We start from the raw sequence: 16,028 nt of genomic DNA, 5'->3' as shown, positions 1-16,028 counted from the left end.
CGGGACGCCGCCATGCAGCCCGTGCTGGGGGTCCTCGCCCTGGCCGCCGCCCTGGCCTCAGGTAGGGACGGGGCCGGGCACCGTGGGGGCTCCTGTTGTGGCCGAGGGCGTGGGGCAGTGCGGGACCTAGGTGGGACCTGAGGCCAGGATAGGAGCCTTCAGGCCACTGCCCGGGCCTGCGGCACAGGGGGGCAGCAGGAACGAGAGGCCTGCAGCAAGTGCTGTGCAGGGACCCTCGTGCTCCATGGGACATGAGTCCATGGTCCTGTGCTCTGCGTGGCAGGATCCCACGCTCCACAGGACAGAGTGGGGCTGAGATCCCACACCCCACAGGACAGAGATCTGCTGCTCTGTGGGGCTGGATCCCGCGCTCAGCAGGGCCTGTATGTCCATGCTGTCTCTCCAAGTTCCTGCCACCCTCTGCAGGCCACCGCTCCCCCCTCAATGACTTCCAGCGCCTGCGAGCCACCGAGCTGCGAGCCACAGTGCCTGCAGACCCACCGCTGCTGCCACCCGAGCAGGGCTCTGAGGAGCAGTGTGCCCGGCGCTGTGCCACCAGCCTGGCCTGCCGGTGAGTGGGACTGGGAGGGCCATGACACCGGGGTCACTCCATGCTCTTTGCTGGGTGCCCACGTGTGCCCATTGGTCCTGCCCCATGTGGGTCCATGCCAGGCTCCCCCTGTGCCTCCCAGGGCTTTCCACCATGACCGGCAGAGCCAGCTGTGCCAGCTGCTGCCCTGGACCCAGCATTCGCCCCACATCCAGCTGCAGAAAAACATCCACTATGACCTGTACCAGAAGAAAGGTGGGCTGGTGCCACAGGTGAGCATGCAGACACCACAGACCGGGCACAGGGCTCCTCACTGCTTGTGTGCTCTGCTTTCCTCAGTCTTCCTGAGGGACTGCATCGTGGCCAATGGTTCCAGTTACCGTGGCACACGGGCCGTGACGGAGAAGGGTCTGCGCTGCCAGCACTGGCAAGCTACAACACCCCATGACCACAGGTGCCTCCATGTCCCCAGCTGCTCCACAGCACCCACCAGTGGCACAAGGCAGCTTGGGGCAATAGCGAATGGGCTGGGGACAGCATGGTGGCAATAGGGACCTCGTGGGGGCAATGGGGACTGTGTGGGTGCGGTGGCACTGCCCAGGGTAGCATAGCATTGGGCTGTGCCCACCCCAGGGCAAGGGGCTCCCCACAGCCCTCCTACCCCCTCTGCTGCCTGCAGGTTCTTACCGTCACCCCACAATGGTCTAGAGGAGAATTACTGCCGCAATCCAGACCGGGACAAGCGGGGCCCGTGGTGTTACACTGTTGACCCCAACGTCCGACACCAGAGTTGCGGCATCAAGAAGTGTGAGGATGGTGAGTGCTGCATCCCCGGGGCTCCCTGTGCCTGTGTCCCCCACACTGAATGCCCCCTGGCTGTTGGCAGCTGTCTGCATGACCTGCAATGGGGAGGACTACCGCAGCACTGTGGACCACACCGAGTCAGGGACAGAGTGCCAGCGCTGGGACATGCAGCACCCACACAAGCACCCCTACCATCCCCACAAGTACCAGCTCCGGACAGTGTGCAGCACTGGGCAGCATGCAGCCCCAGCCATGCCATGTGCTGGGGCACTGGGACCACCCTCAACCGCTGCTCCCTGTCTCTGCACCAGGTACCCTGACAAGGGGCTGGACGACAACTACTGCCGTAACCCCGACAGCTCAGAACGGCCCTGGTGCTACACCATCGATCCCGGGCGGGAGCGCGAGTACTGCCACATCCGCCTGTGCAGTACGTCTCGGCTGGTGTCATCGTGCGGCTGGGACCGAGGGTCCTGGTGCCACCCTAACCCTGCTGCTCTGCTCCTCTCCGGCCATGCAAGCAGAGAAACGCCCGCGGCCCCTCAATGTCACCACCAGCTGCTTCAGGGGCAAAGGCGAAGGCTACCGGGGACGGGTGAACGTCACTGTGTCAGGGATCCCCTGCCAGCGCTGGGACGCCCAGGTGCCCCACCGGCACCACTTCACACCCGAGAAGTACCCCTGCAAGTAAGGGGGTCGGGGGGATGCATCTGGGGATGGTGGCTGTGAGCAGCACCCCTGGGTGTGCGGCTGGGGGGCACCCATGCAGCCCCTCCACCAGGGACCTGCAAGAGAACTACTGCCGCAACCCCGATGGCTCAGAGGCTCCATGGTGCTTCACTGCCCGCTCCACCGTACGCATCGCCTTCTGCTTCCACATCCGCCGCTGCCCTGACGAGCTGGGCGCCCAAGGTGAGCCAACCCCAGGCACCCGTCCCTGGGGTGCCTGCTGCGGGTGCCAGCCCTCCCTGCCTGTCTCCAGAGTGCTACCATGGCCATGGCGAGCACTACCGCGGTCATGTCAGCAAGACACGAAAAGGCATCACCTGCCAGCCGTGGGCTGCCCAGACACCCCACGTGCCCCAGTGAGTATGTGAGGGAGCACACTGGGGTCAGTGTGTGGGGACGGGGATGGATACAGGGTTGGGGATGGGGATAAGGATGGGTATATGGAGAACAGGATGGTGATGGTGACAGTGACTTGTTTGTGGCAGGATCTCACCTCTCACCCACCCTGAAGCACACCTGGAGGAGAACTACTGCCGCAACCCTGATAATGACAGCCATGGCCCTTGGTGCTACACCATGGACCCCCGCACCCCTTTTGACTATTGTGCCATCAAGCCCTGCTGTGAGCCCCTGTCCACACCCCTGCAGACCTAAGAGTATCCTGAGTCACCCCCTAGGGTGGTTTTGGTCCCCCCAGGATGGCTGGACTCTGCTGTAGTGCCACCCTGTGCTTTCTCTCCACAGCTGGCAGCCCAGTGCTCTCTGTCCTGGAGAATGCAGGTTGGGGCCCACAGGTGCCGGGTGACTGCCATGGGGCAAGTGCCAGTGACATGGCCCCATCTGACACCCACCGTGCCCGCAGACACAGTGGCGTTTAAGGAGTGTGGCCAGCGGGATGAGAGGTTGCAGCTGAAAGGGCGCATTGTTGGTGGCCAGCCTGGCAACTCGCCCTGGACTGTCAGCATTCGCAACCGGTGAGTGGCTCCCCAGCTCCCTGCCACACAGCCAGTGGCCTCCTGGAGCTGACCCCCATCCCCACAGGGCCGGTGTGCACTTCTGCGGGGGGTCTCTGGTGAAGGAGCAGTGGGTGATCAGCACACGACAGTGTTTCTCCTCCTGGTAAGGCCGGGGCTGGGGTGTGGGATGATGGGACCCTCCCGTGTCCTCACATCCCCATCCTGCAGTGATGCCGACCTCACGGGCTACGAGGTGCACCTGGGGACGCTCTTCAAGGACCCTGGCCCTGGGGACCCAGACCTGCAGACCATCCCCATCACACGGATCGTCTGCGGCCCCTCCGAGTCCCAGCTGGTGATGCTGAAGCTGGTGAGGTGAGCATTGTGTACCAGTCCGTCTGGTACCCCATGGCTGGCCAGGCTGGCACCACATCCCACTGTTCCTCTCGCTGCAGGCCAGCGACTCTGAACAGACGCGTGGCCCTGATCTGCCTCCCACCTGAGCGCTATATCGTGCCTGCGGGTACCGTCTGCGAGATTGCCGGCTGGGGGGAGACCAGAGGTACCTGCCATGGGCAGCCCCTGAAACAGCATCCCCTGCCCAACACCTCCCCTGCCCATGCCGTTCCTCTGCAATGGCATTCCCTGCCGACAGCATCCCAGAGTCAATGAGATCCCTCTCCTTACAGCATCTCCCTTCTATGGCATTTTCCTGCCTGTGCCAGCCCCCTACCCACCACATCATCTCTGTCCACAGCACCCTCCTGCCCACTCCATTCTTCATCAACAGCATCCCCTGCTCACAGTACTACCTGTGAGGGCACTCCTGCAAACACACTACCTTCTATGTTGTGTGCCCCCTGCCATGGTACCTTCCTGCCAGTGCTACCTCTGTGCCATGGCACCCCCCTGCATGTGCTGTCCCCACTGCCCTGGCATCCCCCACTGGTGCCTCCCCTGCCCACAGGCACGGCGGACGGTGGTGTGCTGAACGTGGCGTGGCTGCCAGTGTTGGCCCATGGCGAGTGCAATGCGGCGCTGCGCGGACGCGTGAAGGACAGTGAGCTCTGCACAGCCCCGCTGCGTGCCGGCGTGGGGGCCTGTGAGGTGAGCTGGGCCGGGAGCACTGCCTCAGGGAGTCCAGGGTGCTGGCACCGCGGTGACGCTGCTGTCTGGGTGCCACAGGGAGATTACGGGGGACCACTGGCTTGCCTCACCGCCGACTGCTGGGTGCTGGAGGGGGTGATCACCCCATCCCGTGTCTGCGCCCGCACTGACCAGCCTGCCCTCTTCATCCGTGTGTCGCTCTACGTTGACTGGATCTACAAGGTGATGAAGATGGGCTGAGCTGGCTCGGCCCAGCTTGGCCCAGCCACCACCACGCAATAAAGGCACAGCCATAGCCACGGCTGTTAGCACTGCATAGGGTCTCTCACGTTTATTTAAGACCAAACCCCAACTCGCATCCCATCCTGCCTCCAGCTACGCTCGCTTCATCCTTCTCTGGTCCTGGCATGATCCCCAGGGCCAGTGGTCACCCTTGGGGCTGGCAAAGGGGCAGGGCCACTGTGGGTACTGGGGGCTGTGCTGTCCTGTCCTGTCCCATCAGGGCAGCCCCACATGCTGAAGGAGCCAGTGGGCACAGTTCTTGAAGACATCGGCCTCCATCTCCACGCCGGCTAGTGCATGGCCACCCTGCGGGTACCACAGCAGCCTGCAGGGCAGGATGGGATGGAATAGAGGGGAATGCTCAGCCAGCACCCCAGGGCTCCCTCCCTGCTCCATCCCCCTACTGCCCACTCACCGCACGGGCACCCCCCTGGCCCGCAGCACCCGGTAGAGCTCCTGCGCCTGTGTGGGGCTGACGCGCCGGTCCCGGGCACCCACACACAGCAGCACTGGTGTCTGCACCTGCAGCACACACAGTAGTGGGTGCCTGGCACCCTGCACCCTGCCCTCCACACCCATCCTGCCCTGCCTTACCCGTGCCGCCTGGGCGATGGGCGAGCGCAGCAGCATGGTGGCCACCTCCTCAGCATGTGGCACTCGCTCGAAGGAATAGGGCAGCCCCAGGGAGGTGTAGCGCCTGTGGCACAGTGTGCTGGTGAGGTGGGTGCTGTGGGGACATGGCAGGGCATGGCACGGCACAGGGAGTGGCACTCACCAGTCAGGGATGTCAGAGGTCCCAAGCAGCGAGGGCAGGTTGGAAACGGGGCTGCGCAGGGCACAGGCTCGATAGCGCTCGGGCTCACGGGTGAGGAGGTGGAGGGCGATGAAGGCTCCATGGGAACCAGCCAGCAGGGCCAGGCGGTGCGGGTCCAAGGGCTCACTGTGCAGCGCCTGCTCCACTGCAAGCTGCACCCATGGGCACCCACCATCAGCACCTCACCATCAGCATCCTCCCAGCAGACCCCACCAGCAGCACCCTCCCATCAGCACCGTCCGCCCCTTCATCCCAGCGCCCCTCACCTGGGTGTCCGCCACATCCTGCTCACCCACTCGGGACAGCAGGGAGCTGATGCTGGCCTGGCCAAAGCCCAGGGAGCCACGGTAGTTCACTGGGGAGATGGGGACCATGGGTGCGGTTTCTCCAGTGAAGTGCAGGGGCCACATCCCCAGACTCCCCAACACTCACCCAGGAGCACAGCAAAGCCCAGCCAGCACAGTGCGGCCATGCCTGGGCGCCAGCGGGCATCGAAGACGCCATGGGGTCCACCTGGGGTCAGTGGAGATGTCACCCAGGTGCCACCAACACTGCCAGGGTGTCCCCACTGTCCCCTCACTCACCATGGGGACACACAATGAGGGGGTGCGGTGCCATGCTGTCTGGTGGACTCAGCAGCAGGGCCTCGAAAGCCTGGGTGCCTGGGAGGGGGTCCCGCTCAGAACCCCCCACCCCAGCACCCCTACCCCGGTACCCCCCATCCCGGGGATCCCTGGCACCCAGGCAGCACCCAGGTACATCAGGGACCCCCGGGTGCTCACCGTGCACAGCCGGGTTCTGCGCACTGCAGGGGGGCCGGACTGTCAGGGTCTTCCAGGTGACACCGGGCACTATCGGGGTGTCCTCCACCGGCACCCAGCGGAGGGGCAGCTCCTGGCCTGCTGGTGGCAGCACCGCCACTACCTGGGGACCCACAGTGGCTGGCACCAGCACTGAGGCAGCTGTAACAGCCCCCACTGCAGGCCCAGTGCTCTGGTGCTGCCCCGTGCCATGCACAGATGTGCTATGCCATGCCTAGCTATACAGCTCTGTGCCATGCCGTGCTGCCCTTGGCTGTGCCATGCTGTACCTGGCCCTGGCATGCAATGTCAAGCTTTGCTGTTCCTCACCACACTGTGCTGTGCAATGCCATGCAATGCTGGCTGTGCTTCACCACACTGTGTTTGATTATGCCATGCAAAGCTAGGCCATGCCATGCCAAGGCTTTGCCGTGCTATGCTATATTGGATCTGGCTATGCCATGCCATGCTGTATCATGCAATGTCATTCAGGATCTGCCTGTGCTGTGCCATGCCATGCCATGCTGTGCTGCGTAATACTGTGCTGGGCTGTGCTATGCCTGGCCATGCTTGGCTGTGTCATGCCATGCTATGCCACACCATACGGAGCCCCACCACGCTTTGCCATGCCACACCTCGTGGTGCCAGGGTTCTGCTCACCAGGCTAGGGGGGTGGTGTGGTGCTGAGCATGTGGCCACCAGCAGGTCCCACTGGAGGGTGAGCAGCTCCCAGCACCCTTCAGGCGACCCTAGGGACAGAGATCACATCAGTGCTTGCAGATGCTCACCTGGGCACTGTGGGCAACCAATGCCACATACCTGCCGTCAGGTTGGTGACGGTGGCTGCCTCCGTGTCCACCAGCAGCAGGTCCTATAAGGGGGAGAGCACAGGCAGCTGCATCACTGCGGGGCACAGGGACCACATCCCCATCCCCGCAGTCCCTGGGGCTCACGGTGCGGCTGCGCTGTGGGGTGCCCAGCACGGCTCTCTGGCTGTCGGCCGCCCAGCACCGCAGTGGCAGCACCTCTGTGAACAGCCCGGCGAAGGCTGCAAGCAGGGCAGAGAGATAGTGAGCAGGGCAATGGCCACCTGGTGTGGGGGGTCCAAGCCCACAGCAGCACTCAGCCCTGCCCACCGTGTGACACTCACCCTTAGTGGGCTCCTGCATCACATCGAGCACCGTCACTGTCTGCCTCGTCTGCCAGGTGAGCTGCAGGGAGCCAGCAGTCAGGGATAGAATCATAGAATAGTTAGGGTTGGAAAGGACCTTAAGATCATCCAGTTCCAACCTCCCTGCCATGGGCAGGGTCACCACACACTATAAACCCTGTCACCCAAGGCTCTGTCCAACCTGGCCTTGAACACTGCCAGGAATGGAGCATTTACCACTTCCTTTGGCAACCTGTTCCAGTGCCTCACCACCCTCACAGTAAAGGACTTCCTTATATCTAATGTGAACTTTCCCTGCTTAAGTTTAAACCCATCACCCCTTGTCCTATTGCTACAGTCCCTGATGAACAGTCCATCCCCAGCACCCTTGCAGGCCCCCTTCAGATACTGGAAGGCTGCTATGAGGTCTCCACGCAGCTTCTCTTCTGCAGGCTGAACAGCCCCAACTTTCTCTGCCTGTCTTCATACGGGAGGTGCTCCAGCCCCCTGATCATCCCCATGGCTTCAACAGCCCCACATCCTTCTTATGGACAGGCCCCCACCAGTGAAACTGAGGCATGGGGGCACCGTGAAGGGCTGTGATGCCCAGGCCGGGTACTGCACTGCCACGCTCACCATGCGCAGGCGCAGGCACTGCCGGTGCGGGCCCCCCACATCACCTTCCAGGTAGAGCAGGCGCTGGCCATTGGGGCTCAGCCGTGGGGAGAAGGCAGCTCCATGCTCAGCTGACAGCAGCTCTGTGCGAGGCAGGGGGTCAGCACCTCGGGGACACAGGGACTCCCCCTGCGGCCCCGGTGCTCACCGCAGCTCCTGCTGCTCAGGTCCAAGTGGAAAATCCCTGACCTGAAGAGGAGGTGTGTGTCAGGGTGGAGCCCCATGACCATGCTGAGCCTCACTGTGCCAGCACAGCGTGGGCATCCCAGCCTGGCGCTGGGTGCATGGGGGACCCACCTCCTGTTAGAGCAGGCGCTCAGCCCCAAGCGGAAGGGCTCATGCCACCAGCCCACGAACACCACGCCATGGTCACCCGGGGACCACAGGGCCTGTGTGACAGCCAGGCTTGTCCCACAGCCCCAGGCTGGTTCCCCCAGGGCTCTCTCTGCACCTTGTCCTGACCTGGCCAGGGGAGAGGTGCTCCGGGACGCCCTCCAGCACCGAGAGGCTGCTGCTCTCCAGGTCCAGGGCGCAGAGGACGGGCACGCTGCGGGTGCTCAGTGCCTCCCCCCAGTCCTCGTGGTACACGAACTGCTCCTTGTCCTGTGGCAAAGACCCACCAGTCCCATGCTTGGCAGCCCCACACATGGAGCTCAGCATGGCATGCTTGTGGGGGGCACAGCATGCTCACAGGGTATGTGTGATGCTGATGAGACATGGGGATGCTCACAGTGTGCATGGCACACTCACAAGGTGCATACCATGGTCATGGGGTGCATGGCATGCTCATGGTGTGCACAACACTCTTACAAGGTGCATGGCACGTTCGTGGGGTTCACAGAGTGCTACTGGCGCATGTGCCATGCTCACAGCATGCACGGCACTCTCACAGGGTGCACAGCATTCTCATCGGGTACATGGTATGCCTATGGGACACACAGCATACTCATGGGGTACACAGCACCCACCTCCTCATCCTCGACCTCCTCCGCTGGCCTCGCTGCTCCCGGCACATCCCAGGCACAGGGTGCCCGTCGTTTGGGTCGGCTTTTCTCGGCCACATAGAGCAGCCGCGTCTCCGAGTGGGACCAGGCCAGGCAGGCAAAGGGCCCTGGCACAGTAAGAGGGTGCCAAAGACCAGCCTGGCATAGGCAGAGCTGGGTACCAGGCAGGCAGAGGCCACTGGCCATGCCACCCTCGCCTGTGTTGTGGGCAGGGTTGTGGGGAAGGGGCCCTACCCTCCGTGTAGACCTCCCCATGCTTCCCCAGTGCCGTGAGGTCCACGCTGTGGCTGCGCCCGCTGCTGCCCCACACCTGAGGGGACAGGGTCAGCACCAGCACACCAGACCCATAGCACCCACTGCCCCGCGCTGGCACTGTAGACACCCCGTCGAGCCTGAAGCTGCTGTGACTGGGGCAACCCCGTTACCTCCAGCAGTTCATGGCCCTGCTGCAGGCAGCGGCTGAGCACGGCGCGGTGCTGCCCGGTGGGCGAGTCCTGGCTCAGGAGCCTGAGGGTGGGAGGGAAGGAGGCTGCAGTGGGCACAGGCCATGCCACAGCACCAGCCACACTGCTCCATCCCGCAGCCTGCATGTGCCGTACTGGTTGTTGATCTCGGCGCTGAGCGCTGCCCGGCTGACGGTGAGGCCACCATTACCCGTGCGGTGCAGGCTGTAGTGGCGGCTGAACCGCAGGAGCGGGCGGCGGGGCAGGTCGGGGCGACTGCACTCTGCAGAGCGGGACCGTCAGCACCCACTGCACTGCACCGCACCGCACCGCGCCAGGCCCGCCGGCCCACAGCACCAGCGCACCGAGCCCGTGACTCACCGGTGTAGAGCTGGAAGCTCTGTGCCCCTGGGGCGGCCCCGAGCGCGGCGCCCGTGACGGCTGGGAACTGGCTCAGCTCCCGGTAGCAGACGGTGGGGCTGCGGGCAGCCTGGCTGGGCAAGGGGCAGAGCTCACCCCTCCGCCCATGCCCACCCCCCGAATCGGGGCTGTGCCCTCCCGTGCAGCCCCTCCTGAGCTCCCTTTGCCCACCTCTGTGCCCTGCTGGGTTCTGGAGGCCATGGGACTGTGTTGTGCCGTGCTGTGCTGCTGGTGCTGGCCGCTTGGCCAGGGCAGGCTGCCAGGGTGTGCGCAACAGCCTGGAGTGAGGGGCCTGGCAGGTGCCAGCCGTGCCCGGGCAGCCGGGCAGGGTTCACCCTGTGCTGTGGCACACCATTGACCTGCCCGGGACAAAGGCCCAGTGGCTCTGAGCTCCCAGGGCACTGGAAGCAGAGGTAACACAACCACCACCACCATTACCGGTCTGCTGAGCTACACCATTTATTGGGGGTGAGGGGGGTGATGTGGTGGTGGCTGTTAGCACCGAAGGTGCTTGGACAGCCATAGAGCAATGTTCATGAAGCCGTCAGCTTCGGCCTCGACGCCAGCCAGCGCGTGGCTGTTCCCTGGGTACCAGAGCAGCCTGCAGGGGAGAGGGGGGTTAGTGCTGTGCCCACATCCCACTGCCCAGGCACCCTGCACCCCACTCACCGTGTGGGGACACCCCGGGCCTTGAGGGCACGGTAATACTCCAGCCCCTGCTTGGGGGGCACACGCCGGTCATCCTCCCCAAGCAACAGCAGCACGGGGGCACGGACCTGTGGGAGCAGCACAGCCTCAGCACCGGCTCTGCTGCCGGGAATAGGGACAAGGATGGTGACGAACCTGGTTCACATAGCGCATGGGGGACTTGTGCAGCATCTCTGTCCACTGGGCTGGGTCTGGGAGCGCATCGGGTGCATACGGCAGCCCCGTCTCCGTCAGGCACCTGTGGGTGAGAGGGACGGGGACGCGTGCAGGGCTGGGGTGCAAGGAGGTGACGGTGTTGGTACTCACCAGTCAGGGATGTCGGTGGTGCCCACCATGGAGGCAATGTTCACCACGGGGTTGCGAACCACACAGGCGTGGTAGGTGTCGGGGAACTGGCCGAGGAGGTGGCACGCCAGGAAGCCTCCATGAGAGCCACCCACCAGTGCCACCCGGCTGGCATCCAGAGACTCCTCCTGCAGCACCCGCTCCACACAGAGCTGCCACCACGGGGGATACCCGTGAGGCAGGCAGCGCTGCTTCCCCTCCTCAGGGCACCCTGGGAGCTCAGGGTGCTGCAGGACTCCATTGTCAGGGCCATACCTGCACATCACGTACGTCCTGAGTGCCCACGTTGCCCGGCAGCGAGGCCACACTGTCCTGGCCAAAGCCCAGTGAGCCGCGGTAATTCACTGGGGTGGGAGAGGGGCAGCATCAGAGCCTTTCCTCCCCCTGTCCTGGGCACACTGTGGGTGCTGTGACATCCAGCAGTGCTCCAGAGCCTTTGTGTCACTTACCCAGTAGCACGGCAAAGCCCATGCGGCACAGTGCCGCCGGGTACAGCATCCACCCAGCCGTAAAGACGGAGTGGGGACCCCCTGCAAAAGGCAAAGGGGGAGTAACACTGTGTGGTCAGGGCAGGGGGCAGAGCGGGGCAGAGCAGGGCAGAGGCAAGCTCTTACCATGGGGCATCACAACCAGGGGTGGTTTCTGAGCAGCAGGGCCCTCGCTTGGGCGCAGCAAGATGGCATCGAAGTCCAGGCCCGCTGTGGAGGCAGGGTGAGGGGCATCAGGGTTCGGCAGGGGTGGTGAAGCCCAGCCCGGCCTCACAGTACTCACCATACTGGGGGTTCTCCTGCTCCGGTGGGGGCTGCAAAGTACGGATGCCCCAGCTGATATTGGGCACAGGGGACACGTCCTGCAGGGAGACCCATCGTACCTGCGCCTCCTGGCCAGCCTCGGGCAGCATGGCCACTTTCTGCATGGGAGAAGGTGAGCATCAGTGCTGAGGGGCTGGTGGGCACTGAAGAGGGAGGGGGACGTCACCTTACCAGCGCTGGTGGGCAGCTAGGGGTGGAGAAGCTGGCCACCAAGATGTTCCGGTTAATGGTGAGGACAAACCAGCATCCCGGGGGGGCATCTGGGGAGGAGAGGGGATCAGACCTGCAGATGTGACCACTTACCCTGCCCCGGCACTGGCATGGCCCTGCTGGCCCGCCACTCACCAGCAGTCAGTGAGGTTGTGGCGCCCGTCACCGTGTCCACCACGAACACGTCCTAGGGGCACGAGGGCAGAATTCACCAGAGCCCTGACGTGTCTCAGCTCCCCTGTGCCCTGCAGTGCCATCCCAGCATGGCAGCCCTCACCTGCTGACTGCGCTGGGCTGTATCCAGCACAATCCTGCGGCTGTCGGCTGCCCAGCACAGCCCTGGCAGCATGCTGTAGATACCCGGGAAAGCACCTGCAATGAGAGTGGTGGTACTCAGCACCGCTCTGTGACCCCCCCTAGACACCCTCAGGGCTGCACTCACCCCACACTTGCCGTGGCACCACCTCCAGCACTGTGCTGGTCTCTTCGGTGTACCAGTCGTACTGCAGGAAACACAGCACAGGGCGAGTGTTGCCCCCACTAGAGAAGGAGGTCACACTGCCCTGCTGCCAGCCCCCACTGCAGCACGGGCACCCTGCTGATGTCCCCCTGGTGCCGCTCACCATGCGGAGCCGGCTGCACTGCTGGTGGGGGCCCATGGCATCGTTCTCCAGGTAGATGATGCGGCAGTGGTCAGGGCTGAGCCGCGGGGACCACACAGCCTTGGTGTCCTCGGAGAGCAGCTCTGCATGGGCATGAGGACACGGTGAGGGACTGCTCGGAGCCGGGGCACCTGCAGAATTGGGGTACGCGCTGCTCACCACAACTCCCGCCCGTCAGGTCCATGTAGAATAGCGCTGACCTGCCGGCAAAGATGGGTGTCACCACGGGGCCTGGGGGCCTGGCTGTGGGGCAGGGTGCCCCGTGGGGACTCACCGGCGGTTGGTACAGTGCCGCAGCCCCAGGCGGAAGGGCTCGTGCCACCAGCCCACAAACACCACGCCGGTATCATCTGGACACCAGAAAGCCTGTGGGGAGAGGAGAATGAGCAGCTTGCCCTGCCAATGGCCCCCAAAACCTCCCTTCCTATGCATTCCCCATCCTGACCTGGCCAGGGGAGAGGTGATCCGGGATGCCCTCCAGCACTGAGATGCTGCTGCCCTCAATGTCCAGGACACAGAGGACAGGCACGCTGCGGGTGCTCAGTGTTTCCCCCCAGTCCTCGTGGTACACGAACTGCTCACCCTGCAGCACAGCCCCGTCAGCCCCATCGTCATCCCACTCATCACAGTCTGCATCAGAGTGGGGGACCGCACCTTGAGAGGTTCAGCCTCCTTCTTTGGCTGCTTCATGTCCTCATCCGAGACACGCAGCTCTTTTCTCTGGAAGAAGGACTCAGCCTTGGGGCGCTTCTTCTCCGCCACGTAGAGCAGGTGGGTCTCGGAGTGTGACCAGGCCAGGCAGCCAAACTCATCTGCAGAGATGGGTCAGGCACCAGTCACCCCGTCCCCTCAGACTCCACATGCCCCAGACCCTCACCATCATCATAGACGCTGCCGTGCTTGTCCAGCGCTGTCAGGTCGATGCTCTTCAACTTGCGGTTCTGATCCCAGACCTGGGGGCAGAGATACGAAGCAGCCCCAAGCTTCAGTGTAGATCCATCCCCAAGCCCACCGAGTATCCAGCCCTGCTCCGATCCCCCTCTCACCTCCAGGAACTGCTTCTCCTTCTTCTCCTTGTTGGACACCTTGCGCAGAACAGCCTTCAGGGCCCCGCTGGGGGACTCCTGGCTCAGCAGCCTGTGGGTGTGTGGGTGCCCATCAGCCCCCCGCCATCAGCACCCCAAAGGGACGCCAGCAAAGGGGGATGGGATGAGACTCACTCGCCCTTGATCTCGGAGCAGGTGCCGGTGGGTCCCCAGTAGACGATGGAGGCTTCATCGTGGAAGATGACGTACTGGCGGCAGAACCTGATGTTCTCAGCCCGTGCCAGGTCCCGCTGCAACCACTCTGCGAGGAGCGGGGTGAGTTCCCTGGCTGCAGCCCCGCCAGGCAGGCAGGGACCCCCTGGACCCCCACCCCATTCCCGTACCGGTGCTGAGGCTGCAGTACTTGCCCCCGTACTGGGTGGTGACATCAGGGCCGAGGCTGGCAGTGCTGAGCCTCGGGTGCCCGCTCAGCTCCTGGTACAGCTCCACCACCTCCTCTGTGATCAGGGGGATCTGTGGGGCGTGACAGGGTGGCAGGGGGAGACGGTGCAGGGCGGCGAGGACCAGGGCATGGTGGGGTGCAAGGGGCAGGAGGGTGCACGGGGGATTAGGAAGGTCCTGGGGCACTCACTGGGGTAGTTGCTGGGGTACACGGGGGGATTAGGACGGCACTGGGGGCACTTACTAGGGCACGGGGGGTGTACGAGGGTGGAGGGGCAGTCACTGGCGTGCTGGGCAGCACTGGCGAGCAGAGCCAGGCTGTAACCAGGGCACCGGTGGGTGCAGGGTACCGCGGGCAGGTACCGGGGGCAGTGCCCGGGGGTGTAGCCCGGGCGGTCACCGGAGCCCCGGGAGCGGGGCTGGGGGGCAGTGGGGCCGCTCGGGCTCTCGCGCAGTGACGTCACGCGCTCCCTGTCCTCCCGCCACCCCCTCCGCAGGCCCTCACCGGTGACTCCATGTCCTGGCGGTGAAGCGCGGACGGGGCCAGCGCTAGCGCCAGCACTTCCGGGATGGAGGGGCGGAGCCTGCGGGCTGCGGCACCTCCTATTGGCTGCGGCGCTGGCCCCACCGCCCTCGTTGAGGCGCCCCCTGGTGGGCACGCGCGGCGCCGCCGCCGGAGGTCCCGGGGTTCGGGGCCGCGCTTTGCCCCGGCGGCCGCTCCCGCCCGGGGGCACCGGTTCACCGTAGGCCTCCGCTGGAGGCCTCTGGGCCGCCCCGGAGCGGCTTCCCCGGCAGGCGGCTGCAGCGCTGAGTGTCGCTCCGCGTGCAGGCTGCGGAGATCGGGCCCTCGGAGCCCACCAGGACCCCCAGCCCGCCAGTGCTGGGCAGCGACCAGACCCGCAGCCCTCCCAGCCCGGCAGATGTGCAGGCTCCCCCTCAGTCCCCGCAGGCAGGAATCGGGGCCAGTTGGTGGTTTGTGTCAAGTCCTTTTTATTCTGTTCCCACAGAAACACCTGGTGAGGGGGCAGCTTCTGGGAGGGAGTCACGACACAGCGGCGGGGCAGCACGGCACGGTACGGCACGGTACGGCACGGAACAGGGTCACTACGCGTGGCACAGAGCACAGCAGACACGCACACCGTCACAATGTTCAGAGGGAGCGCACCCGGCATCGCGCCTACTGCTGCCAACGGCGCCTGGCCCTTCGCACCCTCCGTCCCCCCACCCCGGCCAGCAGACTGCAGCCTGGGGGCCCGGCGGGGTGGGACACGTGCCCCCAGTCCCGGTGGGCACCGAGGCGAGGTGGCGGGTGTGCTCGGGCGGCGGAACGGGCCCCGGCGGGGGTCTCAGTCCCGCGGGCAGTTTACACACTGTACACATATTTACAGCGCGAGGGGCAGTGGGGCCCGGAGGAGGAACCCACTTGTCATCAATGGGTGCTCGCAGGGCTGGGGCAGTCCTCCGTTCCCCCCATGAGAATGCTGCGCTCCCTCTGGTCCCACAGCTGCTGGCCTCTTCCCCAGCCTTGGGTGCAGGCAGAGCCCCCACGAGGGACCTGCCGTGGAGCGTGGGCATCCCTCGGGAACTGGGCCCTTGATAACAAGTGCATAAATCTGCAAAGAGCTTTCAGTACAGCGATGGACTGATGGAAAAGAGAAAAAGAAAAGTCCAGGCAAAGAACAGCAAGCACTGAAAGGCAGGTGGAACCGTGCAGAGAAGTAGCAAGCCATGCTCTACGACGGGACAGACGGTCACGGGCGCTAGGGCTGCCCTTTGGCAAAGTGGCCCTCCGTGGGTCGAACATGCCACGAATTCATACGCACAGGTGGTTGGTAAAGAGTAAGTTCTCGGGTCGCTCGGCGGCACGCTTTGCGATGAAACCCTTTAGGCGCGACATTAAACCGATTAGCTATTCACAGGTCTTGTTCTGGAGTCGTGTTATTTCGTTGCATAGAACATCAGGCGGGTGAGTGGGGGGCACTGGCGGGTGCTGCAGGCATGGGGAGGCAGCGGGGTGCAGGCGAGCCTCCTCCTTGCCTGCCAGCTGCTCCCCATCCCCAAGGAACCCCC

The 16,028-nt window shown here is 64.5% G+C and overlaps 3 protein-coding genes across 5 annotated transcripts; 1 reads left to right on the top strand and 2 right to left on the bottom strand.

The window, feature by feature from the left end:
* Positions 1–12: 12 nt before the first annotated feature.
* On the top strand, positions 13–4,386 carry MST1 (macrophage stimulating 1; the record flags this gene model as incomplete). The annotated part of the gene is made up of 18 exons (XM_080625492.1): positions 13–61; positions 427–571; positions 693–805; positions 890–1,004; positions 1,230–1,366; positions 1,437–1,557; positions 1,666–1,784; positions 1,876–2,041; positions 2,136–2,266; positions 2,337–2,439; positions 2,569–2,705; positions 2,828–2,863; positions 2,946–3,057; positions 3,125–3,202; positions 3,268–3,414; positions 3,495–3,601; positions 4,007–4,146; positions 4,225–4,386. 18 exons carry the CDS (start codon positions 13–15, stop codon positions 4,384–4,386), a joined length of 2,118 nt encoding a protein of 705 aa, XP_080481618.1.
* A 258-nt stretch (positions 4,387–4,644) lies between these two features.
* Positions 4,645–9,935, bottom strand: LOC308224864 (acylamino-acid-releasing enzyme-like; the record flags this gene model as incomplete). Its single annotated transcript, XM_080625166.1, is given in 22 exon segments — positions 4,645–4,753; positions 4,844–4,950; positions 5,023–5,125; positions 5,204–5,394; positions 5,509–5,597; positions 5,675–5,755; positions 5,827–5,904; positions 6,025–6,166; positions 6,703–6,791; positions 6,862–6,913; positions 6,996–7,090; positions 7,193–7,253; positions 7,829–7,950; positions 8,016–8,056; positions 8,165–8,256; positions 8,330–8,470; positions 8,836–9,043; positions 9,045–9,087; positions 9,090–9,181; positions 9,297–9,365; positions 9,680–9,804; positions 9,906–9,935. Coding segments are annotated over 22 exon segments (2,160 nt in total).
* Positions 9,936–10,199: 264 nt separating this feature from the next.
* On the bottom strand, positions 10,200–14,521 carry LOC308225014 (acylamino-acid-releasing enzyme-like). 3 transcript variants are annotated; one of them, XM_080625461.1, is made up of 22 exons: positions 14,464–14,521; positions 13,901–14,030; positions 13,692–13,818; positions 13,518–13,608; positions 13,349–13,424; positions 13,126–13,283; positions 12,917–13,054; positions 12,746–12,837; positions 12,631–12,671; positions 12,433–12,554; positions 12,252–12,312; positions 12,087–12,181; positions 11,945–11,996; positions 11,771–11,859; positions 11,559–11,697; positions 11,402–11,485; positions 11,237–11,317; positions 11,043–11,131; positions 10,749–10,939; positions 10,578–10,680; positions 10,404–10,510; positions 10,200–10,335 (listed from the first exon to the last, which is right to left on the bottom strand). In XM_080625461.1, exons 1-22 carry the CDS (start codon positions 14,473–14,475, stop codon positions 10,230–10,232), a joined length of 2,184 nt encoding a protein of 727 aa, XP_080481587.1. In that variant the 5' UTR covers positions 14,476–14,521; the 3' UTR covers positions 10,200–10,229. The 3 variants fall into 3 exon arrangements, with proteins under 3 accessions (XP_080481587.1, XP_080481588.1, XP_080481589.1); XM_080625462.1 differs by having other exon boundaries at positions 11,559–11,637; XM_080625463.1 differs by lacking the exon at positions 13,126–13,283 and having other exon boundaries at positions 12,917–13,101.
* Positions 14,522–16,028: the final 1,507 nt, after the last annotated feature.

The sequence above is a fragment of the Psittacula echo genome (assembly GCF_963264785.1).
Source record: "Psittacula echo genome assembly, chromosome: 9".
Classification (NCBI taxonomy): domain Eukaryota; kingdom Metazoa; phylum Chordata; class Aves; order Psittaciformes; family Psittacidae; genus Psittacula; species Psittacula echo.
This window is presented reverse-complemented; position numbering and strand designations above follow the sequence as displayed.

Coding starts and splice junctions, on each gene's coding strand:
- LOC308225014 (XM_080625461.1), bottom strand. Junction 12,182..12,251: donor GGTGCCACGGCAAGTGTGGG/GTGAGTGCAGCC, acceptor CTCTCATTGCAG/GTGCTTTCCCGGGTATCTAC. Junction 10,940..11,042: donor AGGACGTACGTGATGTGCAG/GTATGGCCCTGA, acceptor CCGTGGTGGCAG/CTCTGTGTGGAGCGGGTGCT.